Source organism: Coregonus lavaretus, assembly GCF_964263955.1.
Source record: "Coregonus lavaretus genome assembly, contig: HAP1_SCAFFOLD_1223, whole genome shotgun sequence".
Lineage (NCBI taxonomy): Eukaryota > Metazoa > Chordata > Actinopteri > Salmoniformes > Salmonidae > Coregonus > Coregonus lavaretus.
Window position 1 is genome coordinate 34867 of NW_028156990.1, and position 27728 is coordinate 62594.

The 27728-nt window shown below is 42.2% G+C and overlaps 1 protein-coding gene across 2 annotated transcripts; it reads left to right on the plus strand.

The window, feature by feature from the left end:
- Window positions 1-4171: 4171 nt before the first annotated feature.
- Window positions 4172-21494, plus strand: LOC311125945 (myosin heavy chain, fast skeletal muscle-like; the record flags this gene model as incomplete). Of its 2 annotated transcripts, none has more annotated exons than XM_084199967.1 (39): window positions 4172-4387; window positions 4715-4861; window positions 5075-5231; window positions 5492-5519; window positions 5767-5875; window positions 5982-6074; window positions 6250-6310; window positions 6533-6631; window positions 6967-7070; window positions 8592-8730; window positions 9092-9210; window positions 9364-9513; window positions 9608-9778; window positions 10004-10307; window positions 10537-10601; window positions 10695-10782; window positions 10887-11004; window positions 11223-11346; window positions 11739-11875; window positions 12645-12900; window positions 13152-13394; window positions 13718-13894; window positions 13994-14139; window positions 14325-14415; window positions 14757-15146; window positions 15248-15374; window positions 15553-15671; window positions 15821-16017; window positions 16168-16351; window positions 16487-16652; window positions 16960-17084; window positions 18250-18558; window positions 18768-18971; window positions 19130-19255; window positions 19394-19564; window positions 19856-19960; window positions 20049-20144; window positions 20616-20747; window positions 21474-21494. In XM_084199967.1, 39 exons carry the CDS (start codon window positions 4172-4174, stop codon window positions 21492-21494), a joined length of 5814 nt encoding a protein of 1937 aa, XP_084056093.1. The 2 variants fall into 2 exon arrangements, with proteins under 2 accessions (XP_084056093.1, XP_084056094.1); XM_084199968.1 differs by having other exon boundaries at window positions 4727-4861.
- Window positions 21495-27728: the final 6234 nt, after the last annotated feature.

Genomic DNA, 27728 nt, shown 5'->3' on the forward strand with positions numbered 1-27728 from the left:
GGAAAACCTGCAAAATCAGCAGTGTATCAAATACTTGTTCTCCCCACTGTATGTGGTGATTTTAGGACGCTATTTTTTTTTTTTTTGGGGGGGGGGGGGTCGGGGCCCCCTATATCCCGCTAAGTGGCTAGGGCCGGCTCTGCCTGAGGAACTAAAGCACCCTTAAAACGTATTGGATGAAGTGTTACTGTCTGATCCTTCGAAGGGCCTGCCACAATACGTCACAATATGTACAATGACAGTTTTATAATGACAGTTCACTCAACTGTTTAATGATGTCTGGCAGTTAACAGTATCTCAGAGGCCTGCAACGCCTGTTCTGGACAGCCCATCTGCATGGTTTGCAGGCTCGTGTTCCACCCCAGCACTAACATAGTGGGTTCAGCTAAATCAACTGATCACAATCGTCAATTTAGCCCATAATTACCTAAAATCATGTTCAGTGTGTTAATGAAGAAATACAATTCAAGGCTTTTAATGAGAAATAATTTCAGGTCAATTCCTAAATTGACTTGAAATGACCCCAGCCCTGATCTCTGCAGTGCTCACTGCATTGTGGGAAGACCCACATCTGTAAAGTCAGTTGAGGTCTTTGTGGCCAAATACACAGTTGTCTAGTTGGGTATGGCAGATGGACATAGTCCTCTGACACACCCACCCCCCCCCCCCAATTGTGGAGGGTAACAAGTTTGGAGCTTAGAGAAAACATGTCCCTCAGATACAAAAACACAGGTCATATGTCATGCCAGATCTTTGCACATTAAAATAACTTGAATGTCATAAACTCTAAGTCTGCATGCTACAAATGTTCTCTCCACACACAAACACGCCAAGTTAATATCTTCTGTCTAATAACAGTGGCATCGGTGCCAGATTTAGTCTGTGTGGAAATGTTGGCAGATATACCAAACAATAAACCTTGGCTGAAGTGAAGACGAGAGCACAGTCCAAGAAATGAAAAGGCGTTGATGGTCCTTCCAGATGGTCAGTCCAGTCCAGCCCCCTGCTCAACTAGTGCATTAAGCAGCTCCCCGCTATGGGGCTTCTTGTGCTGATGTGCTGGGTGGACACTGCTCACAAAACAAGCAGGGTGTATTCAGGTGAAATGTTCTGAACATTGCTGATAGAAATGTATTCAATAGAGCTGACATGATTCTCTATTCTACCTGACAGACAGTCATATCTGTTCTCCACAATACATTTCCGTCTGAACGTTCTGTAAGGTCAGGGCCGGCCCCAGGCATAAGCGACATAAGCTGTTGCTTATGGGGAACTCAGTCTGCCGCTAGGGGGAACTCAGTCTGCCGCTAGGGGGAACTCATTCTGCCGCTAGGGGGAACTCAGTCTGCCGCTAGGGGGAACTCAGTCTGCCGCTAGAGGGAACTCAGTCTGCCGCTAGGGGGAACTCAGTCTGCCGCTAGGGGGAACTCAGTCTGCCGCTAGGGGGAACTCAGTCTGCTGCTAGGGGGAACTCAGTCTGCCACTAGGGGGAACTCAGTCTGCCGCTAGGTGGAACTCAGTCTGCCGCTAGGGGGAACTCAGTCTGCCGCTAGGGGGAACTCAGTCTGCCACTAGGGGGAACTCAGTCTGCCGCTAGGTGGAACTCAGTCGGCCACTAGGGGGAACTCAGTCTGCAGCTAGGGGGAACTCAGTCTGCCGCTAGGGGGAACTCAGTCTGCCGCTAGGGGGAACTCAGTCTGCCGCTAGGGGGAACTCAGTCTGCCGCTAGGGGGAACTCAGTCTGACACTAGGGGGAACTCAGTCTGCCGCTAGGTGGAACTCAGTCGGCCGCTAGGGGGAACTCAGTCTGCCGCTAGGGGGAACTCAGTCTGCCGCTAGGGGGAACTCAGTCTGCCGCTAGGGGGAACTCAGTCTGCCGCTAGGGGGAACTCAGCCGGGGTCTCAACTTACTGCTGAGAGTTAGAATCGTAGAACACACAAGGTGCAATTTGGTTGTGCATCAGCAGTTTTTCTGTTCTTATGTCAGTCACTGATAGTCACTGAATTAGCCATGTCAGCTAATTTTTACATTGGTAAGTTAGTCTTGCCAGCTATCTACACTTGTAGTAATCATGGCCTAAGACCGACCGGGCACGCAGGGCATGTTCCCAGGGGCCATGACTTCCACAGGGGCCCAAATCTCGCTTAGGGCCCCCAAAAGGCTAGGGCCAGCCCTGTGTAAGGTTTCACGCTATTGAACATTAACATGGCTGCACCATATTAGACACAAATAACATTTACATGACTATTAAATGCAGAGGGTTTAAAACAGCAAAGATGAGATAGATATTGCAGAATGTGAAATGCCTGACTTGAAAGAAGACCTTGCTGATTTGATTTGATTCATTAAGAGACAGCAGGTCTTACTGGGGTCCGACACATAACCAAAAAGACATTACAGACAAAATACTTTACACTTGACATACATTTATAAACATTAACATGTAGTGTGTGTGTGCATTACATTGCTGAATTACATGTATTAAAAATAATTTTAAGCAATGTCTCTGCTGATGGTGGCTCCTTCACAAGTTGCTAGAGCTGTCTTTTAGAAAGATATTAAAACTGTAATGTGAAGGATTAATTAAAATGGAAATGGAAAGTAATCTGTTGCTTTATTGTAATTATTGTATTTATTAATTAATTAATTAATTATTAAATTAATACAATTAATTATTGTAATTATCCCCTATTAATTTTATAGTTGTTTTATTAAAGCCAGCTGCTAAACGGTTAACTTCAGAGTGTAGTAGAAGTTTGAGGCAGCTATATTGCTGTCCGAAATATGAGTGGATGAGATGATTGAAGCACTGTAATGATGTTATGTAAGCCTTAAGAATCCCACTGGATGGTTTTAGCCAACTGAAATGTGACACCAATAAAAGCCCCTGCAGCATCTTCAATAGATCAGACTGTAGATAAATAACTACACAGTTGATTGAACACTTTGATGAAGCTGTAATTGAAAGCCTAAATGTTTCTGTTCCAGCTTTTAAATATTTTTTTAATATGGTTCCACCAGGGTGATAAATCACACTAAGCAAAGCACGAGGTAACGGCCAACTCCTTCACAAGCATGAGGTGGCTGAGGAGACAGTTCAGATATAATATAAAATAATATATATTTGTTCTCAAAATATAAAGAAAGTTGTTGATAAGGATTAATGCCACAAAAATGTAACTAAATATCGTAAGGTAAAATTTTTATTACAATTTTATTGATATAACAGTATTTGAGTGGCAGTGTTAGTAACAATGGAATCAATTTTTAAAAAATCCTTTTGATATTGTCATAATTATTATTAATGACATATCTCATTTATTTCAATTCAGTGATATTCAATTCAGAAACAAATATGACATTTAAAAGTAATGTAATGGGAGTATGTTGCTCCTGGAAGTTGGTGGCGCTAGTGAGGTCTCTCATCCAATCCATTTCCTTTACCAGAGTGGTCCATAATTAACTTTTGCTTGGTTGGCACTTTCAACCCGATATATATGCAGGCTGAGACCCCAGCATCCATTAGTCAGACACCTTCTTCCTCTGTGGTAAGACTCTCTCCGCCTCCTTAGATTTGTACATTTGTCCGATTTTGTGTGCTCAGAATCTTACATGTGTCTTGTCTATTTTAAAAAATATGCAATCAAGTGGCATTGATTTAAAATGTTTTTATTTATTTATTGTGTTTAACTTTAAATGTCTTTTCTATTAAAATCTGTAACTTTCATTTTATGGTCGAAAGTGATGCTACTGCTGTTTGGAAATTGAACAGGTGGACTAGAATTTAACTGGGTTTTCTGGGGTATTTATTTGAATTCTTGACAGAATGTGTAGTAAAGTGAGTTGGAAAATGAATGTTACAAGTTGCACCTGTAGTTGAATTGGCCGAGGCTGTCATGATTGAGTTGAATGATGTTTTCTAGCCCTTTGGGGGCTAAATGATAATGTTTTAGACTTATTCACAACACCCTAATGTTTCCCAGGGTTCTCCAAGAAGTACAAATTCATCTGTAGAAGGGGGAAAAGAAGGTGAGACATAGTTTGAGTCTTCATAAGAAAAGTGACAAATGTTCTGTGAGAGATACCACTCACAGCTCTGTTGACTGGGGAGGAAGCACCACAGAGTCAATCATGTTTCTTGTCTCATCTCTTTCCTAGTGATCCGTCACCATGAGTACGGACGCGGAGATGCAAATCTACGGCAAGGCTGCCATATACCTCCGTAAGCCTGAGAAGGAGAGGATGGAGGCACAAACCGCACCGTTTGATTCAAAGAACGCCTGCTATGTGGCAGACACCAAGGAGCTGTACCTTAAGGGTCTGGTCACTGCAAGGGCTGATGGGAAGTGTACTGTAACAGTCACGAATCCTGACGGCACTAAGGACGTAAGCCTGATTTGAAAAGTATTCAAGTTTGTGCAGTAACTATTTTTCTTTTTTTTAAATGAAATCAGTAACAAAAGATTGATTAAGAAGCATTTCTTAGTTTTTTTGTAAGCAGAATATAACCTTCAAACACATAATTTCTATCACTGCTAATTAAAAATAGCATGGAATTTTCTATATTGACTAGTTAAGTATCACCATGTATGTGTCAGTGGTTGATAACAAAGTAGTTGGATTAGATGGGGGTATGCATTATTTTTTTTTTAAAGAAGCATTCAGTCATGTCCTGTTTGATCTGTGTATAATCTAGATTTCTGACTGTTTCAGGAAGGAAAAGAGTTCAAAGAAGCAGACGTCTACCAGATGAACCCCCCTAAGTACGACAAGATTGAGGACATGGCCATGATGACCTACCTGAATGAAGCCTCTGTGTTGTATAACCTCAAAGAGCGTTATGCAGCATGGATGATCTATGTAAGATACCTGCATAAACACACACACACACACATGAACATGAGAAACACACACATACAGTACTACACATAAATGAATGGTAGAAACCAAAACATACCAATACAGTAGACCTACATTAGTATACCATAGTACACCTACATCCTCACATAAATCCAGGTAAAAGTCAATCTGATTGAGCTAATCCCCTAATTTAGTTGAATCCCTTTCATCCAGACCTACTCTGGGCTCTTCTGTGCCACGGTGAACCCCTACAAGTGGCTTCCTGTGTACGACATGGAGGTTGTCAACGCCTACAGAGGGAAGAAGAGGATGGAGGCTCCACCCCATATCTTCTCCGTCTCTGACAACGCCTTTCAGTTCATGCAGATTGGTATGCGCTCTCATGGATGAATGGATGTCCATACGTGTTTATGGCTGGATGGATGGATGCATGGACGGAAGTTAAAATATGCTTTAGAGAGGTATCTACTGTTTTCAAGTCTAGGTTAGAACAGTTTGCTGGGAATATCTGATTTTTAGTTGCCTTGAATGGAAAATGTTCCAAAATGAAATTCATGATGATGCTATGAATTCAATAAAGTACCCATAATGTTGCTTGAGTGTGATAAGCAATATGTTTTTTGGTTACAGACCAGGAGAACCAGTCCGTCCTGATTACGTAAGTTCTTTACTAACATTTCACTTGAGAAAGTGTTTCTGCTGCAATATATTGGGTCTCTTGGGTGTGATGAAAATACATGACATTATGAATGGATTAGGCTATGCACAGGAATGAGTCGATGAGTGGGGATATTTTTTAATTTATGTAAGAAAACAGTGTATTTTTAAGTGTTATTTCTTAGTGAACGCCAATCTGACATTCAAACATGTGACTAAAACCCCTCTTTCTCTGTCATATTAACCAGTGGAGAATCCGGTGCAGGAAAGACTGTCAACACCAAGCGTGTCATCCAGTACTTCGCCACCATTGCAGTTTCTGGTGTCAAGAAGGAAGTTGACCCCAGCAAAATGCAGGTAGGTTTTACCTTTCTAACACATTTCAGTTTGGTGGGCTGTGTTCAAGCGATTGAGAAAAACTAACTTTACCAGTTTCTGAGCAACTTGTGTTTGTCTCAATCAGGGGTCTCTTGAGGATCAGATCATTGCAGCTAACCCTCTGCTGGAGGCTTACGGTAATGCCAAGACAGTGAGGAACGACAACTCGTCTCGCTTTGTAAGTACGAAGGGCATACTGTGAAAGTTACCTTAGATTGGAAACATTTATTTCAGTAGTTCCCTTTTGTTATATCAATAGATGTCCAACATTCTGTAACAATTAAAGGGTCTATCAAGGTAAAATGATAGATTTATTTAGTTGACCTATTTCTAACCCCCATGCTCTACTATAGGGTAAATTCATCAGGATTCACTTCCAAGGTAGCAAACTGGCTAAAGCTGACATTGAGACCTGTGAGTTGATTTAGATTTTTTTTTCAATGCTTTACTAAATTCACACAGATTTTTTTTGGGAGATCATAATTATCTAATTATCTCTCTCTCTCTCTCTCTCTCTCTCTCTCTCTCTCTCTCTCTCTCTCTCTCTCTCTCTCTCTCTCTCTCTCTCTCTCTCTCTCTCTCTCTCTCTCTCACACTCTCACTCTTTGTGTCAATCGCTCTCTCTTTCTCTCTCAGACCTGCTAGAGAAGTCCAGAGTGTCCTTCCAGCTTCCGGATGAGAGAGGCTACCACATCTTCTTCCAGATGATGACCAATCACAAACCTGATATTATTGGTAAGGCAAAGTAGAGGTTCAGGGGGGAATTTTTCCTACCTCCATGGAACTTATCACAAATGTTCATAGTCCACACTATTAATACTATTACAATGAGAACATCCATGGTAACAAGGCATCTAGATATGGGTCAGGTCTTTGGGAAATATCTATCGAGTAATGGACTGTGATGCACTAGTCCACGAGTCTCAGTCCCCTCTTTTTGATGCTATTTATTATATACTACATGTATCCTTGCGTCCATCTATTGAGTAAAGGAGGGAGAGATACTGTAAAGGTAGGACAGTCACAATTCTAAGAGATTTCACTGACAAGACATTCTCTGTTGTCCATAGAAATGTCGCTCATCACCACCAACCCTTACGACTTCCCCATGTGCAGCCAAGGTCAGATCACTGTGGCCAGCATCAACGACAAGGAAGAGCTGGATGCCACAGACGTGAGTCAAACAAAGGGCTAATCATATTCTATATTTGGAATGGGTAGGACCACCATACACACTAAATGCACTGTTCAATTCCAACTTGGTGGCAGATGGGAATTTTCATGTATTTTGTTTTGTTTTATTCTAAATGCCTTATTGTTAGTTATGCATGTGCCTCAGGGCATTCTTCATGCCTTCACACTTCGCCTTGAGGCACATACTGTACATGTAAGACATCCACAAGAGAGCACCACTAAATGCCCTGTGGAACTGTGTAAAATAGAGGTTGACGCGGGAGTGAAAATTCATTCCTTTCCCATCTTGTCCTGTCAATGTTTTTCCCGAGAAAAAATCACTCCCGTCCGCTCATTTTTTGCGCGCAGAAATACAGTATGTAGGCTATTGTGTTTGTTTAGGAAGTATGTAAAATAATTTCAGTAATGCAATATGCGACTTTGATTGTCTTACGTATCTTAGTTAAATGCACTGACTGTATGCCTAAACCTCTCTGGATAAGAGCATATTTTAAATGACCTAAAGGTAGATTGATTAAAGCTGGAGGATGAGGACAGACACCTGGAGCCTACAGCTGAGCACTGCGCACATGAGCATTTACAATACATTTACATTTTACAACATGAACATAACAAATAAACCTGAGCGGCATTACTGCATAAGTCAATACATTTTTATTTCACTCTTCACCTCAGATTGCATGGGTTTAGTTAAATACACGAACAATTGGGCTTGACTATAAAGTTGTTGGGAGTAGAGCAGCTGTGCGCTTCATGCCGCTTGCCCCGCTCTCCGGTTGGTAGCCTATTTGATTAAACCGCAACATTTTTTTTTTTTTTTACAAGCAGTGATCTAGCTTCCTTCATTGTCAGAGACAACTCCATCAAATTGAACTAAAACATAGCTCTTTCCTTGGCTTTAATGTTAATGTTAGTGATGGGACCTTGGCTGCAACAAGACGTTGCAATTTCTCTATTGAAGGCTTCATCATTTAGCCTATTAACTTAGGTTGGCATCCGAGGTAGCCTAGTGACTGGCTACAACTGGAGCGAGGGGCGAGAGTGAGCGGACAGAAGCTGGAGGGGGAAATTACAATATATTTATTTGTATTAAGTAAACTATATTAGGCCTAGCCTACACATTTTTTTTATTTTTATGAAATGCCCCACACATGACATATTTCCACCCCAAAAAAGTATGTTTACAACGATTAATGTACTGCATGTTCCTGTGGACTGTAGATCCTGTCCGAACTTTGATTCTAGAACTCCGAATCCTGCCAGAATCCCGTGGGACCCGCAAGAACCGCGGGAGTCCTATTCCCGTGTCAACCTCTAGTGTTAAAACTCATTTTGTGCTGCCAACTGCTAGTGTGTTGGCCAAGTGTAATCATGTGGATCTGAGAAGCAGGTCAAATATATCCATGCGATTTGTTCTGGTGAGAGCACAGAACTGTAGTGGACTGTAAGTGAGCAAACTACCGTTCAGTTCATCACTGTTGTACTTCCTGTCTAATACCAGGATGCCATTACAATCCTGGGCTTCAGTAATGATGAGAAAAATAGCATCTACAAGCTGACAGGAGCTGTATTGCACCATGGCAACTTGAAATTCAAGCAGAAACAGCGTGAGGAGCAGGCCGAGCCAGACGGCACAGAGGGTGAGTCCCACTCATAGATATACAATATGTAAAGAATTAGTCCCATTCCCAGTCCCACTCATATATATACAATATGTAAAGCATTAGGCCCATTCCCAGTCCCACTCATAGATATACAATATGTAAAGCATTAGTCCCATTCCCAGTCCCACTCATAGATATACAATATGTAAGACAGACAGCGCCTCATCAAAGTCCGGCAGGAGCTCATTTATGGAGACCAAATTCCAACCTCCAGAAATGATTTGAAATGATGGATGTGGGTTCAAATCAAAACCTAACCCATAACAAAGTTGGCCAAACCCTTTTGTCAGTGTGACATCAGAATCAAGTGATCTGTTGTTGTTGGTTCTCTCTCCAGTGTCTGATAAAATCGGCTACCTGCTGGGCCTGAACTCAGCTGAGATGTTGAAGGCCCTCTGCTATCCCAGAGTGAAGGTCGGCAACGAGTATGTGACCAAGGGACAGACTGTGCCTCAGGTAAGGCGGCCAAACACAGCATCTACAATTTTCTGAGCACCAGAAATATTTTGGTGATTAGTGCGTTGCTTGTTTTGAATAGTGATGTCTTCTCACCTTCTCACTATACATGGTCAATGTCTCATGTATTCATTTGAGGTATTATCATTGCAGGTTAATAACTCAGTCTCGGCTCTGGCCAAGTCCATCTACGAGAGGATGTTCTTGTGGATGGTCATCCGTATCAACGAGATGTTGGACACCAAGAATCCAAGGCAGTTCTATATCGGTGTGCTTGACATTGCCGGGTTTGAGATCTTTGATGTGAGTATGAGACCAGAACAAGACAATTAGTTGTGATTGAGATGGATTACAGCCCTGTATGATGAAATGATCCCTTTTGAAATTCCATCAACAGTACAACAGCATGGAGCAGCTGTGCATCAACTTCACCAATGAGAAACTGCAACAGTTTTTCAACCACACCATGTTCGTCCTTGAACAAGAGGAGTACAAGAAGGAGGGAATCGTCTGGGCCTTCATTGACTTCGGCATGGACTTGGCTGCCTGCATTGAGCTTATTGAGAAGGTAAACTGTCTGTTAGGATTGTAATGGACCACAACAGCAAAAGCTCATAGAGAGCGCTGTGTGAGATATTATCACAGGGGTAGAACGTATCTGACTGTTGAGAACTCTGTATCCTATTATGTGCCCCTAAATGAATATAATCGTATAATAGCATGTTTTCTAAAATAATAAATGTGATCCTAAATGTAAATATCACTAATTTGATATACATCTCTTTTCGTAAAGCCATTGGGAATCTTCTCCATCCTTGAAGAGGAGTGCATGTTCCCCAAGTCTTCAGACACTACCTTCAAGGACAAGCTGTACGCCCAACATCTTGGCAAAACCAAGGCGTTTGAGAAGCCCAAGCCTGCTAAAGGCAAGGCAGAGGCCCACTTCTCCCTGGTGCACTACGCCGGCACGGTGGACTACAACATCACTGGCTGGCTGGAGAAGAACAAGGACCCCCTGAACGACTCAGTTCTTCAGCTGTACGGGAAGTCCTCAGTCAAACTTATGGCTACCCTGTATGTCGCTGCCCCACCTGAGGGTAAGACTAGCATCACATTAAAATATTTAATTTAGCATTAGTTACAACATTTTCTTTCAAGTCTTTGAATGTATCACGATTTCTCTGGGTTATTCACTTGGTTAATTTACTCATACAATAGGTGTTATTTTACACAATCTCATTGGCAGCATTTGCATTAAGATACGTGTGAAGTTAACCTGATATTCTCTAATTTAGAATCATATATCACTTTTCCCCATTTTAACAGATACAACCAAGAAAGGGGGCAAGAAGAAGGGTGGTTCCATGCAGACTGTGTCCTCCCAGTTCAGGGTGAGCTTTTAAAATGTGTATATTCAGGCTTTCTAAAGGTGCATTGATTATCAGAAATGATTTCTGAAAAAATGGTTTGTAACCCTCTTACAGGAGAACTTACATAAGCTGATGACCAACTTGAGGAGCACTCATCCTCACTTTGTGCGCTGCCTGATCCCCAACGAGTCAAAGACTCCAGGTACAAGAACTATTGAGTTAAATATGACATATTATCAGTACAGTATCAGTAACCTTAACGAACCAATCTTTAACCTGTTAATGAGACTTGGTTTGTGTTTCCAGGTCTGATGGAGAACTTCCTGGTTATCCACCAGCTCAGGTGTAATGGTGTTCTAGAAGGTATCAGGATCTGCAGAAAGGGCTTCCCCAGCAGAATCATCTATGCTGACTTCAAGCAGAGGTACACACACACAAACACAAATGCACACACACGTACACACACACACGCACTCTCGCACGTAACACGCACACACGCACACACACACACACACAAACACACACACACAACCACAAGAAGATCTGCTCTAAGGGTTTTCCCAGCATCAGAATAGGCTTCTCTTTAACGTAATATAACCAACCTATTACGACTTGACATTTACTACATGTCTCCTCCTTCAGGTACAAAGTACTGAATGCCAGTGTCATCCCCGAGGGCCAGTTCATGGACAACAAGAAGGCTTCTGAGAAGCTGCTTGGGTCCATTGATGTGAATCATGAGGATTACAAGTTTGGACACACCAAGGTCAGTCAAATACCCCCAGCAAAAGCTAACAATAAAACACAACCTCAATGATAATATAAATTCTAACCATTCAATGTCTCTCCAGTGGATACATTCATCTTTTTATTATTTCTTAAAAATTTGAAAAAACATTGATTTCAATTAATTATCATGTGCATTGTGTCAGAGTGGTGTGGCTGCTGTTATCTGTATCAGTGTACATTATTCATCTACAACTGTAAAATAACTTACAACTTATAAACAACCTATCCCATGGTTTGTTTGTAAGCATTGCAATGTTTATGTTGGTGAAATCAATCTAGTGGCGTTGTTCCTCTCTTTTGATTCAAACCTTTCTATCTGTCACCATCTGACAGAGGTACCATAATTGACCATGTTTACCTGTGTCTCAGGTGTTCTTCAAAGCTGGTCTGCTGGGTGTCCTTGAGGAGATGAGAGATGAGAAGCTGGCCTCTCTGGTCGGCATGGTCCAGGCTCTCAGCCGTGGATTCCTCATGAGGAGAGAGTTCACCAAGATGATGGAGAGGAGGTGAGGAATAGTAGACAACTTGGCAAAGAATTCTGTCAACCACCTGTATGTAAAGCATTATGATTACAGACTGTATATGCTGTGAGTTGTTCACTATGAGAAAGTATGTTATAATATTCTATTAAAGCAGCAGATTGGGATTTAGCAAGCTGTTCAATTGTTATTTAAATTAGTGATATTTACCCATTCATTCTTGAAGAATATGAAATGCCTCATGATCTTAGCATTACCTGTCAGTCATTTTACCTAGAGAGCTGTCTATACATTTAAGAGGGATTACAGTTCCCTAACCCCATTCCTCAGCTGTTTGCAAAAAGTGGTGGTGTCCCCATTTCGTTCTTCGAATCTCAGAATGTAGCTTTAAAGACGTCATCCAATGATTTTTTAAACTTTTCCTGTTCAACAGAACTGGGAATGCCCTACTCTTTGAAGTTTGCATTTGTGTCTAAAACACAATATTTTCCTTAAAACATATATTTTTACCCTTTAGTGTGTGTACTTTACTGTATTTATACTTGGGATATCGCTTTTCCACAGGAAAAGTTCAAAAAATACTGGAGGAGTTCTTTAAGCATGCCACTCACCATGTCACTCACCATGCCACTCACCATGCCACTCACCATGCCACTCACCATGCCACTCACCATGCCACTCACCATGCCACTCAGCATGCCACTCACCATGCCACTCACCATGCCACTCACCATGCCACTCACCATGCCACTCACCATGCCACTCACCATGCCACTCCATCCTTTCTGTCGACCAGAGATTCAGTCTTCACCATCCAGTACAACATCCGCTCATTCATGAATGTGAAAACCTGGCCATGGATGAAGGTGTACTTCAAGATCAAGCCCCTGCTGAAGACCGCAGAGACTGAGAAGGAGCTGGCCAACATGAAGGAGAACTATGAGAAGATGCAGACGGACCTGGCCAAGGCTCTGGCCAAGAAGAAGGAGTTGGAGGAGAAGATGGTGGCCATGGTGCAGGAGAAGAATGACCTGGCGCTTCAAGTCGCATCTGTGAGTGAGCGACGACACTCATAAGAGCCCATTTACACACACATGAACACAGACACGAACACAATCACACACACATCTGCACATATGAACACACGCACACTGTGGTTATCTCAATTTTTTTTATTGCCCATGGTATATATTTATATTTCATGCATTTAAATGCATTTGCTCTGACCTATTTGACCAAATTAAGTCTATATTTTGATACACAAAGTGAGGCCACTGATTTTTTTCTCCTGCTCTGAAACCAGGATTCAGAGAATCTGAACGATGCTGAGGAAAGGTGCGAGGGGCTCATCAAGAGCAAGATCCAGCTGGAGGCCAAACTCAAAGAGACGACCGAGAGGCTGGAGGATGAGGAGGAGATGAATGCTGAGTTGACTGCCAAGAAGAGGAAGCTGGAGGATGAGTGCTCTGAGCTGAAGAAGGACATTGATGACCTGGAGCTCACCCTGGCCAAAGTGGAGAAGGAGAAGCACGCCACTGAAAACAAGGTTTCGTAGACAGTCTAACCAAACAATAATCCAAACAATAATCAACTCAAAACAGAAAAGGAATTCAAGTTTTTTTGTGGGTGCTGTAAAAACTACGACACAAAATATTGTAATTTCATTTGTGGTGTTATCCACACATTCATTACATGTTCTGTTCCCCCCTCCTTTATGACTTCCCCTCAATACACTGGCATGGAGTACAATGCCATCTAGTGATGAATCTATAGTACAGCACTTGTTGACACATTTCTAAGATCAATTAAACTAATTATCCTATTTATGGTGAAGTACCCAAAGACTCATTTTGTTGTTGCCGTTATCAGGTTAAAAACCTGACAGAGGAGATGGCGTCTGTGGATGAGAGTGTTGCCAAGCTGACCAAGGAGAAGAAAGCCCTCCAAGAGGCCCACCAGCAGACACTGGACGACCTGCAGGCAGAGGAAGACAAAGTCAACACTCTGACCAAGGCCAAGACCAAGCTGGAACAGCAAGTGGACGACGTGAGTGGAGTTTGACATTTTGGCCATGATAGTATGTAAGATGATATTATCTTCAATTGTTTAGATTTGACCAATATATGTGTATTTTTTATTTTGTAGCTTGAGGGTTCTCTGGAGCAAGAGAAGAAGCTCCGTATGGACCTTGAGAGAGCCAAGAGAAAGCTGGAGGGAGATCTGAAACTGGCCCAGGAGTCCATAATGGACCTGGAGAATGACAAGCAGCAGTCTGATGAGAAAATCAAGAAGTAAACACAAATCAATTACCACAGTATTACCTGCCATCTTGATCAAAATAATGGTTGTTATTGGCTCATTCTTGTAATTATGAATTTGTATGTGATTCTTAAAAGCAAAGTGAATGGTAATATAGGCTCCCTTTACACTATCTAACCAAATCGAACTTTGCAATCAATGTGTTTGTGTTTGTTAGGAAGGAGTTTGAGACCACCCAGCTCCTCAGCAAGATTGAGGATGAGCAGTCTCTGGGAGCTCAGCTGCAGAAGAAGATCAAGGAACTCCAGGTACAGTACAGGATCTAACCTCCAGGACAGGAAAGCACACACCTGAATCATTTCCTGAAAAAAATGGACACATTTCTTCTGGAAGCTTCTGACGGCTCAGTAAGATGGAAGATGGTGCTTCATGATGGTGCTTCTTTCTATGGAAAGATGGTGCTTCTTACCAGTGTTAGTTCCGCCCTTGGGACACTGTCTAATGAATATAGTAAATATGTTAGTGTAACTGGCTATGTATTAACACATTTATGCTAAATATACTGTACATACTATTATTATGTAGTGAGGTTCAATTGTTTCAACTGTATTGTAGTGTTCATCCCCCCTGCTCCTGCCCCCTGTTCTAGGCTCGTATTGAGGAGCTGGAGGAGGAAATTGAGGCTGAGCGTGCTGCCAGGGCTAAGGTTGAGAAGCAGAGGGCCGATCTCTCCAGGGAACTTGAGGAGATCAGCGAGAGGCTGGAGGAGGCCGGAGGCGCCACTGCTGCTCAGATTGAGATGAACAAGAAGCGCGAGGCTGAGTTCCAGAAGCTGCGTCGTGATCTTGAAGAGTCCACCCTGCAGCATGAGGCCACAGCCGCCGCTCTGCGCAAGAAGCAGGCCGACAGTGTGGCTGAGCTCGGGGAGCAGATCGACAACCTGCAGCGCGTCAAGCAGAAGCTGGAGAAGGAGAAGAGTGAGTACAAGATGGAGATTGATGACCTCTCTAGCAACATGGAGGCTGTCGCCAAGGCTAAGGTGAGTAGTGATGTTTTGGTCAAGCAGTGTTGAGGAGGGTCAGCTACATTACCATTCAAGTAAACTGAAGTTGACAGGAGTCCCATATGTTTCACTAACAGGGCAATCTGGAGAAGATGTGCCGAACTCTTGAGGACCAGCTGAGCGAGATCAAGACTAAGAATGATGAGAATGCTCGCCAGGTCAACGACATCAGCGGACAGAGGGCCAGACTCCTGACAGAAAATGGTACCATCAACAATGAACAACAAACCAAACCAATGTAGTTCACCTCAGTAGTAAACAATAACATGTGTTGGGGGCTGTAAATCCAGTCCACATAGTTTCTGCCCTACGATACCTCAAATACATTTTCAATCTTCGAGAACAGAGACCCTATTAACAAGAGGTCACTCTTTCCCTGCAGGTGAGTTTGGCCGCCAGCTGGAGGAGAAGGAAGCCCTGGTGTCTCAGCTGACCAGAGGCAAACAGGCCTTCACCCAGCAGGTGGAGGAGCTGAAGAGGGCGATTGAGGAGGAGGTCAAGGTAAAGGACCCAAAATGGAAACCACCCACCACAATTTAGAGCTCTATATACATATAGATGGTGACTACGCCACCCTCAGAGACTTCTACTGCCATTTGTTTTACTCTCTATCTAATCTCTCTTTGTCTTTGTCTTTCTTTCTTTCTCAGGCTAAAAATGCACTGGCCCACGGTGTCCAGTCTGCCCGCCATGACTGTGACCTCCTGAGAGAGCAGTTTGAGGAGGAGCAGGAGGCCAAGGCAGAGCTGCAGCGCGGCATGTCTAAGGCCAACAGTGAGGTGGCTCAGTGGAGGACTAAGTATGAAACTGATGCCATCCAGCGCACAGAGGAGCTGGAGGAGGCCAAGTGAGTTGCACGCAGTAGCAAAAACTCAAATAAATGGTGTGGATGGTGTGGATGGTAGGAGGCTCTGAGAAAATGTTATGTCAATATGTAGTGCAACATTTGTTTCACAACAAATTGCTCACCATAACACCACCTTCTGTTGTCCAACAGGAAGAAACTGGCCCAGCGTCTGCAGGAGGCTGAGGAGACCATTGAGGCGACCAACTCAAAGTGCGCCTCCCTGGAGAAGACCAAGCAGAGACTGCAGGGAGAGGTGGAGGACCTCATGATTGACGTTGAGAGAGCCAACGCAATGGCCGCCAACCTTGACAAGAAGCAGAGGAACTTTGACAAGGTGAACATTTATAAACCTCCCTCTAGGTGATATTTTCTGTCTGCTATTTGATCAGTTGTAGTATAATTGTAGCATATTTCTGAATCAAAACTCTCCATCAATGAGTTCTACTGAAAATCCCATGTATTTCCCTAGGTTCTGGCAGAGTGGAAGCAGAAGTATGAGGAGGGTCAGGCTGAGCTGGAAGGAGCTCAGAAGGAGGCTCGCTCTATGAGCACTGAACTCTTCAAGATGAAGAACTCCTACGAGGAGGCTCTGGATCATCTGGAGACTCTGAAGAGAGAGAACAAGAACCTGCAACGTGAGCATTTGACAGCAGTTCTATTTGACTGATGTTTGACTAGTGTTTGAAAATGGAATTAACTGTAATCATCAACATTATATCAAAATTACTATTAAACCGTCTCATGTAAAGTATAAAATATACTTTTTGGGAACATGTAATTGGTATTCCTTTGAACCACCCAAGGATGTGGGGGGCAATTAGATTAGCAAGACAGTATGAAGTGCTGTTAATGAATTAACTGTTATTATGATTCAATATAAACTTCAGTGATATCCGCTGAAAATCTCCCAAGTCTAAACAGCTCCTATGTTTGTGTGTGCAGAGGAGATCTCTGACCTGACTGAGCAGATCGGAGAGACTGGCAAGAGCATCCATGAGCTGGAGAAGGCCAAGAAGACCGTGGAGACAGAGAAGTCTGAGATCCAGACCGCTCTGGAGGAGGCTGAGGTACAAACTACAGCTGTTTGATAGGAAAAGCAGTGTTACACAAGCCAATGCCAGCTACAGTCTAACGCTCCCCTTTATTGGTGTTTATTGTAGTCATTTATACAGTATGTAATTCCTTGTGTTATACACATCCAAATGTATTGAGCACAAGCGACCTTTCGCTAAGCCCCGCTCTAACATTGTGGGCAACCAATCGCAGTTCTCCAATGGATAGCAAATGTTTCAAAGACATTGCCAGTGATGGCAGTAGGAAAAACAGACAGTTGTCTTTTTTTTTTTGTTGGTTTAATTGGCTATATAATTGTACAGCTCACCAGGGTTACTTGCTACTTGTTTCCTGAAATGCAGAGCCTGTTCATGGAGTATATTTCGAATCCGATATTATACTTTTGTTACATTGTTTGCTAGCTCAGCTGGTTAGCTAGCTCTGTCTCATAGACCACCAAACGTTGCTAGCTAGCCATGTAAGTTGTTTCCTCGAAATATATACTCATGTACATTGGCTAGCTAAGTTAGTCATGTTATGAATACAACTCCCATCTGCTTTCAACATCAGGATACGATTTGAGCCCACTAGTTAGCTCCAAAAGTTGGCTAGCTAAATTAGTCATGTTATGAGTACAACTCCCATCTGCTTTCAACATCAGGATACGATTTGAGCCCACTAGTTAGCTCCAAAAGTTGGCTAGCTAAGTTAGTCATGTTATGAATACAACTCCCATCTGCTTTCAAACATCAGGATACGATTTGAGCCCACTAGTTAGCTCCAAAAGTTGGCTAGCTAAGTAAGTCATGTTATGAATACAACTCCCATCTGCTTTCAACATCAGGATACGATTTGAGCCCACTAGTCAGCTCCAAAAGTAGTTATACCTTTGACTGCATGCTATGTGAATTCAGAGCCATTCAGTGGCTAGCCACACTACAAAAATACATTTACCAGGATCCCCATGAAGCAGCTCTAATGACAGTACCACAACATACCTGAGGGGAAGTGGTTCATTTAATTGTGTATTAAAAACAGAGTTTGAGATCATTGTTTTCTCCACTAGTTAGAATGGGGAATTGGACTTCCCAGGAAAATGTTGTCCGTGGTTGCAACAGTAACCAAGGGGGACGGGGCTTAGTGAAGGGTCAATTCACCTGACTGCTTCTCTTTGTCCAGGGCACACTGGAGCACGAGGAATCCAAGATTCTGCGTGTGCAGCTGGAGCTGAACCAGATCAAGGGTGAGGTGGACAGGAAGATCGCTGAGAAGGACGAGGAGATGGAGCAGATCAAGAGGAACAGCCAAAGGGTGGTTGACTCCATGCAGAGCACCCTGGACTCTGAGGTCAGGAGCAGGAATGACGCCCTGAGGGTGAAGAAGAAGATGGAGGGAGACCTGAACGAGATGGAGATCCAGCTGAGCCACGCCAACAGGCAGGCCGCTGAGGCCCAGAAACAGCTGAGGAACGTCCAGGGACAGCTCAAGGTAAAGGGACTGGGACATCAGGCTCAAAAACCTGATCATGGGGAGGGATTTGTTTGTGAATCAGTAGAAAAGAATAGAACAGAGGAATGGAATAGTGGACTAATATACTGTAGATATTGTGGAAATGTTTACCAATGAACATGCCTATCACCAATCCTATCACCCCTACTTCCACAAGTCTAATGATACTATGTAATTGTGATCCCCAGGATGCCCAATTGCACCTTGATGACGCTGTCCGCCTCTCAGAGGATATGAAGGAGCAGGCAGCCATGGTGGAGCGCAGAAACGGTCTGATGGTGTCTGAAATTGAGGAGCTGAGAGTTGCTCTGGAGCAGACAGAGAGAGGCCGCAAAGTGGCTGAGACTGAGCTGGTTGACGCCAGCGAGCGCGTCGGACTGCTGCACTCCCAGGTACGGGTCAAAATACATTTCTAATTAAACTCAACCAAGCATACCGTTTACACACACATAGAATTTAACAGTGCTTGCTTTTAGATTTTCATAATTTCTGCCTTGTGACTTGTAAGTTCTCTTGAGAGTCAAATAAATGGCCTTGTTTCCTCCTTCAGAACACCAGCCTTCTGAACACCAAGAAGAAGCTGGAGACTGACCTGGTTCAGGTGCAGGGAGAGGTGGACGACATCGTCCAGGAAGCCAGGAACGCAGAGGAGAAGGCCAAGAAGGCCATCACTGACGTGAGTCCTTGAATTACATCAACTAGATTTGTCCCCAAGGGCCAATGGTAGCTGGGCTGGTTAACCTCACCAAAGATCTCAAGGGGGCTTTATGAGTGGTGCCTGTTGGTGCGTAAATTAAACTAAGTACCATTCCAGGCGGCCATGATGGCTGAGGAGCTGAAGAAGGAGCAGGACACCAGCTCTCACCTGGAGAGGATGAAGAAGAACCTGGAGGTCACAGTCAAGGACCTGCAGCACCGCCTGGATGAGGCTGAGAATCTGGCCATGAAGGGAGGCAAGAAGCAGCTCCAGAAACTGGAGTCCAGGGTGAGTTAACAGCAGGGTGGATTGAAAGACAGACTGCTGGAAATGCATGTGATCATATAAAAATACACAGGAGACTGGTTTAATGACTTTTTCTCTCAATAACCCACCTACATAAGGAAAAGTAGTTGTTTTCATTATAGACCCTCTAATTAAAATTGTAAAAGTATATAGGAAGAGACAACAATTGTGCCTCCTTGACTAGCAGAAGAATATACTTCTGTTTTTACAAAGATTTGTTACGTCTGATTTCACCACCTCACATAAATGCCTACCTTTATTTCTTCCACAAAGGTGCGCGAGCTCGAGACTGAGGTGGAGGCCGAGCAGAGAAGAGGTGTAGACGCAGTCAAGGGAGTCCGCAAGTATGAGCGCAGAGTCAAGGAGCTCACTTACCAGGTAAGAAAATGTGCCTTCTTCACACACTAAAGCACACTGGTTTGTGTATTAAACTATGGGGTATTGATTCTTTGATCTTCTCCCACAGACTGAGGAGGATAAGAAGAACGTTGGCAGACTTCAGGACCTGGTAGATAAGCTGCAGTTGAAAGTGAAGGCCTACAAGAGGCAGGCTGAGGAAGCGGTGAGTCACAGACTTAGTCAAATACTCTGAAAGCTTACGTTCCCTAGTAGACATTACAAAACGTCATGTCCAGACAGTTTAGTTGAAGTGTTGCTACTGCACATCAGTCAACAATGACTCAGTTGATAGTGCAAGTAATTGCTGAAGAAATGTATGCACAGTGACTCCTCTGCCTATGTGTTACCAATTTAAAAGAGAGGGGGTTGAATATTATTTAGCTTTGTGCCGGGGGCTGGTCTAGTGGTAGTGCTGCCGCCCCTATATCACATATGTCCCTGGAGGCAGCAGTTTGATCCCCTGTTCCACCACTCACTTTCTCTGCTATATCATCTATCTCCCTATATACATTGCTATCCTAAATATGTCAATAACATTTTTCGGAATATCTTTTAAAAAATTACATGAATTTGCTATCTGAAGCTTCAAACTTTGAATACTGATGTTATGCTCTCCTCTGTTTATCTCACCCAGGAGGAAGCAGCCAATAGCCATATGTCTAAGTTCAGGAAGGTTCAGCATGAGCTGGAGGAGGCTGAGGAGCGTGCTGACATCGCTGAGACTCAGGTCAACAAGCTCAGAGCCAAGACCCGCGACACTGGAAAGGTACAGAACTGCTGCTAAACGTACACTTGACTCAAATATGACCACATCAACACCACCTATGATTCATTCTTCACAGTAGTCAATACTGACATTTTACACTCACTCAAAGGTATTTAAGATCTCTGAAAAACACATTTCAGGACAGGGTTAATATAAAATCTAAATAAAAGATTAATCCAAATTTAGTTGGTTCAAAATCAAAATCAAAGCTGAGCGCTGAGTCTTAAATGCTTTATCCATTATATTATTTCCAGGTGTTCATATATTTATCATGTTCATTAATAATACTGATCCATTATATTCTATCCAAGTCTATCCATATATTTATAATGTTCATTATTAATACTGATCCATTATATTCTATCCAAGTCTATCCATATATTTATCATGTTCATTATTAATACTGATCCATTATATTCTATCCAAGTCTATCCATATATTTATCATGTTCATTATTAATACTGATCCATTATATTCTATCCAAGTCTATCCATATATTTATCATGTTCATTATTAATACTGATCCATTATATTCTATCCAAGTCTGTCCATATATTTATCATGTTCATTATTAATACTGATCCATTATATTCTATCCAAGTCTATCCATATATTTATCATGTTCATTATTAATACTGATCCATTATATTCTATCCAAGTCTATCCATATATTTATCATGTTCATTATTAATACTGATCCATTATATTCTGTATTTCTTCTTACAGGGAAAAGAAGCTGCTGAATAAACAAGACCAAAGTCTTATCAATTTCCTTTGATGCATAAAATATGATTTTCATGGTGAAATGTTGAGCATTGATTAAAAACATGTTGACCTACATAAACTTTCTTTGTGACTGTGTTATGTGAATTATTTAACAAACTATTTTAGTGTCTCTGTGCGTCTCCCAAAAGGTTGTAAGTCTTTTGGGATTTAAGTAACGGCCAGTCCCGGTCTGCATAGTCAGAGATATTTATTCATTGAGAATTCTGCCATCACAATTTCAGAGTCCATCTTTTATACTCATACGTCATACAAAAAGAAATCCCTTCCCTCTGTAGGCGGGCTGTAGTTTTCCACTCTAAAACTGCTCTACTGACCTTCAGTTCACACACACACACATATACACACATGCATACACACATACATACACACACGCACACATATCCTACTCCCTGCTTTACTCAGTTATTGCCGTTCTCACAATATTCTGCACCATGTTTTCATAACAGTTTCTCCCCTCCCTAAATTGGGAGGCCTCTTTATCTTAGTTTCTCAGTTGTCTTTGTTGTCTGGCCTAACTCTTACTCACATTGCTAAATAGTGGCTCAATGCCATAGCCTTTACTGGTCCTACACTCACACATTTCTAACACATTATACACAGGTTCAGGGTGTAATAATTAGTCATTAATAATTAATCTATCAATTCCACCCTTTGACTAAATATTACACACATACAAAATATATGTTGTTATAGAAATGAATCACACTCATTGAAGTATATAAGTTGGTTTGCATATTAAAACATTACAGGTTCATCAGGGTTACCCCATGATTAAAAGCATAACGTTACTTTTTAGCAATGATAACTAGTACATCATACTTAAAACGAGACTTTAATACACAAAAGATAATTACAATAACTTTTAAACTAGAGATTTATAGTTCTAGGAAAACATCCAGTCTCAAACTATCTGGATCGTCGTCGTCCTCCACCAAGCCTGGTAGGTCATATCCTTAATTCCTTAGGTCGGAGTCCGGGATTGGGCCGTATCTCACCATCTGTTGGGAAACCGCCTTGCTCACCAACCCTCAGACACAGGGAATAAGACAACATCCACAAAGAACAAGTATACCCATAGAAGCTATAACTTCACCCAGAATAGTTACAACAATAGTTTTCCATTTACCAAATATGTTATCAAACTAACCGTTTATGGAGCTATCAATACCAGAGTTCTCAGCCAGTTCGTTTGCCAGCGTGGTGAGTCCCTGAAGCGCTTTGGTCACGAACCCGTCCGGTGCTGTATTGTTGGGGATGAAAGTACAGCACATAGATCCAAACAGAACACAAACTCCGCCCCGCTCAGCCAAAAGCATATCTAAAGCTATTCTATTCTGCCATGTCATTAAGCTAGTTGCCGCTGTCTGCTCAGCTAATCCCTTTATTGCATCACGAGTGTGGTTTATAAATCTTTATAATTTATCCAATCTACGTTTTTATTAATTGTTGACCACCAGAAAATACTTGATTCAAACCCAGCTGCGATCTGATTCCTAGCTTTGAATTGTTCTGGAACCCCTCAAGGTACTCCTATCCCATCAATATATATATCCTTTCATCAAAGGATCCCGGGAGGAGGTTCTACTTTCTACGTGACAACTCACCAGTCTCTGACACGTTTGATTGTTTGCGTATGTAGGTGAGTTCACAATCAGTTATCACCACACAACCATCAGATGTCAGCACGGGCCTGGTTTTGGGTCCTAAAATCCTCTGGCTGCAACAAAGAGGAGAGATTAGTCATGGTCTCTTTTAGTTGTGATATTCTCTGTGTGGGAGCAGGAGCTAAGATGCCTTACCCTGTATTCTATCTTATTAGTCCTAGAAAAACAATAAGACTCCCCTGTGACTTCAAACGGAGGCAACCCAGGTCGGGATGACTTTGTTATCGGGGGATACAGATAGTGCAAGTTACTACAAGACTCTTTCACCACATTCCCAGGTGGCTTGCATGGAACCTGACAGAGAGTTAAAGCCTGTCAAGGGGAACGGAGTAGTTGTTAACCTTGGTTTGGCTGTCCTACAGGCATAACAGTCCTCTTTAGACCGTATACTGAATCCATTCCAACCACAGGTTAAAATCTATTTACTCTGTCTCCATCTGTACTACTTCCTTCAGGTCTATAGTTTTCACTGTCTCACTACCTCCCTCAGAGAGGTTTACTCTATAGGGTGCCCCAGTTGAAGAGGATATCTCACTTGTCAGGTCTGTAATCTGTTTTAGCATAATTCAGACTTTCAGACAGTACCTACCCTTATATGGGTCACACTGCCATTTCTGATAATTCCCTACTTTCACAATACTACACCTGTCCCTAAACTGTGTATGGAGATTGGTGATGTCCTTCCCTAAAGTCCCTAGTACTTCCCCTTTCCCTACGTCTAGCTGTCTCCTATGCCTTTTCAACTTGTGTTAGGTTAACTACCACTTCTGGCTGAAACAGGAGGGTCCGTGTGTGTTAGGAATATGGCCCCCACAATCAGACAGCTACCTACCGTCGGGAGACCTGTGAATCCCCACCCTCGCCCTGAGAACATGTCAGACGCCAGTGGCCAACCCATTGCTTCACCTTCTATCGAACTCACACAGGGATGATCAGACAGGGTAAGGGAATCTTCGTTAAGGAGCCAACCCCCGAGCCCTAGTGGTGATCGGTTCTTTCTCCTAACTCTGTGTTTGTTCGTCAGGTGTAGCTGGGTTTACCTTTTTGCAGTGAGTGACATGCACCCAGATGGATCTCTCAGCTATTCTGCTGGCAAAGGCAGTGTAGTATCGAGTAAATGTTGGCAATTATTGCTGATAAACAAAGGAGTCCGCTCATACTGAACCTTTGATCATAAGTTTTATTCATATCACAAGATTTCAGCATGAGGTTACAGGTGTCATGACACCCGGAGAACGGCGTCCCAGATTGCAATGGCCGCTCTAACCTCTTCGTCGTTTTTACCCAGTATATATAATCTTCCCAAGATATGGGTGGCTCCCTCTACTGTCCAATCCCCTGTCTACAACACACAGACTTCTCTGTCCTATCCGGGGTGTCACATTAAAACCATTCCCTCTGACACTAAAATAAACATCCTCTCCGGTTCCACTTAAAAACATTAACAACGTCATAATCTTAATACACTACATTCCCCCCTTCGAGACGAACTAAAAGTCTCGAAAACAAACAGAATAGGATTATGACAAGTAACAATTTATCTTATTGCGTATCTTTAACATTAAACCAAAAACATTTTTCTCTAGAGTGTAAATACCTTTCTATGAAATATGAACAAATGTTTATGAAGTGTGAATACATTACTATGAAATATGAACAAATCTTTATGGAGTGTGAGAGCGAAAAACCTGTCTGGCAGCCTTCGTTCCAAATATCCATCCATCAATCAAGACAGTAAAATTCTCTCACGGTCCCTCTGCCCCAGGCAACCACCTAGGTACTCCCGATGAATTCATAAATCTTTATCAATGCATTTGAAACTATGATGCAATTAAATACACATGTAAGCCCCTGCAAACAAAATACTATCCAAAATGTCCACTCTAAGGCTGGTCGACCCATCGGACCCTACAGTGAATCTCTATCCCTGCCTAGTCTCCCTGTCCCTAAGCATTCCCGAAATAAACAAAAACATCTAAGATCCCCACATGTATTCAATAACATCAAATATCATTCTACAAAAATTAATACCTAAGAATATGACACAAATTATGTATTACACATGCAAATATGTCTATATTTCATTGCAGACACTGGAATGTAGTCCACTACACTTCATCTCCTCCGTAGTCTCCTCTTCCAATGCATCGTTGATGATGGAATCGGAATCTTTCCACACCTTCCTTGTTCCATCTCCTCCAGTCATTCTCCTTTCATATTGTCCCTTCATATTGTCCTTGTTTGAGTATTTCAATCTCTACATATTCCCCCAAATGCTTCTGGAAGAAAAGAAAAGACCAAACAGTATCTTTTGCAAAACAACATTTTCAAATTAAAACATCAATATCAACTAAGAATATAAAAAAATGATATAAAATGATATATGAATCACATCATCCTATTTCCCCCCTTTGATTCATAACATCATACTAAAATCACACTAATATTGAAAAAAGAAAAAAAAGAAAAATGATCAAATAATCAAAAAGGATATTTATCATCAATACTCCATCCAGTCCCACTTGTCCATCTTCATCCAGATCAGGAACAGTCAACAACGGCATCTGAGCGTTGTCTCCAGGCATCACAACTCCAACCTATCTCAATATCATAGCTTTCTCAAAGGTCAGTAACAAATTACAAACATCACACACAGTGCTATCAAAACTGCTATTAAATCGTAAACCATCACTGCTCCCACTGGGCCTAACTGATCTTGCAACCAAGACTTCGCTGACCATCGAGCTCCTTCAGATCTACCAAATGCATCCCTTATATTCTTCAATGCATCTATAACTGTCTGAAATCAAAGTATAGCTAATATTATCAATATGATCTGCCAAAAATGTTACACCATACCATGGAAAAAGTCCCCCCTTCTCTCTTAGACTTATCCTCCAATGATAGGCTTCAAGACTATGAAATGTCGCCATGTCCCTTTTCACCCTACTTCCAAACCTAGATTCAGATTTATCTGTGTCCGGTGCTACCCCTCTTTTAATGGTAGAAACCTCATATGGAAGCTTCAACGTTGACATGTAACATTTACATTTACGTCATTTAGCAGACGCTCTTATCCAGAGCGACTTACAAATTGGTGCATTCACCCTATAGCCAGTGGGATAACCACATTACAATATTTTTTTTATTTTATTTTTTTTTATTTTTTTTGGGGGGGGGGGGGGGTAGAAGGATTACTTTATCCTATCCCAGGTATTCCTTAAAGAGGTGGGGTTTCAAATGTCTCCGGAAGGTGGTGAGTGACTCCGCTGTCCTGGCGTCGTGAGGGAGCTTGTTCCACCATTGGGGTGCCAGAGCAGCGAACAGTTTTGACTGGGCTGAGCGGGAACTATGCTTCCGCAGAGGAAGGGGAGCCAGCAGGCCAGAGGTGGATGAACGCAATGCCCTCGTTTGGGTGTAGGGACTGATCAGAGCCTGAAGGTACGGAGGTGCCGTTCCCCTCACAGCTCCATAGGCAAGCACCACAATGTAACAACATCCTGTCCATCCATAGGGTAAGAATATATATGCTTTATCACCACAAACCCTCCAAATATCTCTAAAATTCCCAATAGTCACATTGTCAGGCAAAAGCTAATCTTTTAACCATCAAAGTCCTGCTCTTCTTACTAACTGGAACATAAAAAGTAACATTATATTTCTCATTACTACCCTTAAGGTCATGCTTACCCAAAGTTATCATATAATCATCACAATCTGATATTCCCATAAACATACCCCTTACATCATATGTTTTATTAGAACAAAAACAACTTTTAGCCCTCAATGGTTTCACCTCCAATGCATCAGGGTTCGCTGTTACCTGATTTTCCTTCCCATCTAACAAATTCACATAGGGTAATTCATTTAACCAAGAACACTTAAACCTAGGCTTAAACAAATGTTTTGACAATGACATTATTTTATCTGTTCTGGAATTCTCAACAGACATGGACCCTCAAGATTCCTCACTGATCTTACAGAATGAGCTAGCTGCTGGAACCAAAGATTCCTACCTGCCCATCCATCTTTAATTTTCACAACAGAAGAATCAAACCCATATGCCTTCCATTTAGTTTCTCTCTTCCCTAACGAGCGGTACTGATCAGATACCTCTCCTTGTCTGTCATTAAAATCAAAGAACTCATCCTGTACCTCCATGATAGTATCCTTCACTATTTCAGATGAATCTTCTCTACCACCATCTGTTCTCCTATTTTAACCCTATCCTTACTACCATTGACAGCACTCTCCATCCGTATCATTTCAGAAAAGTTGTTGTTTGTGTCTGTGTCATACTTCCTACATTTGCTATTGCCGTCGTACCATTAATCCCTTTCAAAGTTACCATTAAAGTAGTTGATTTAGTTGATGTATTAGCCTTAACTACTTCTAGTGGGAAAGCTACCGATATCCTCTGTGTATTATTTACTGTTGGAGTGGCTACTGTAATATACTTATCCTGAACTCCTTCGGTGACTGTGGAAGCTTCAACAGATTTCAAATCTTCCATTATAAGCGTCACTTTACG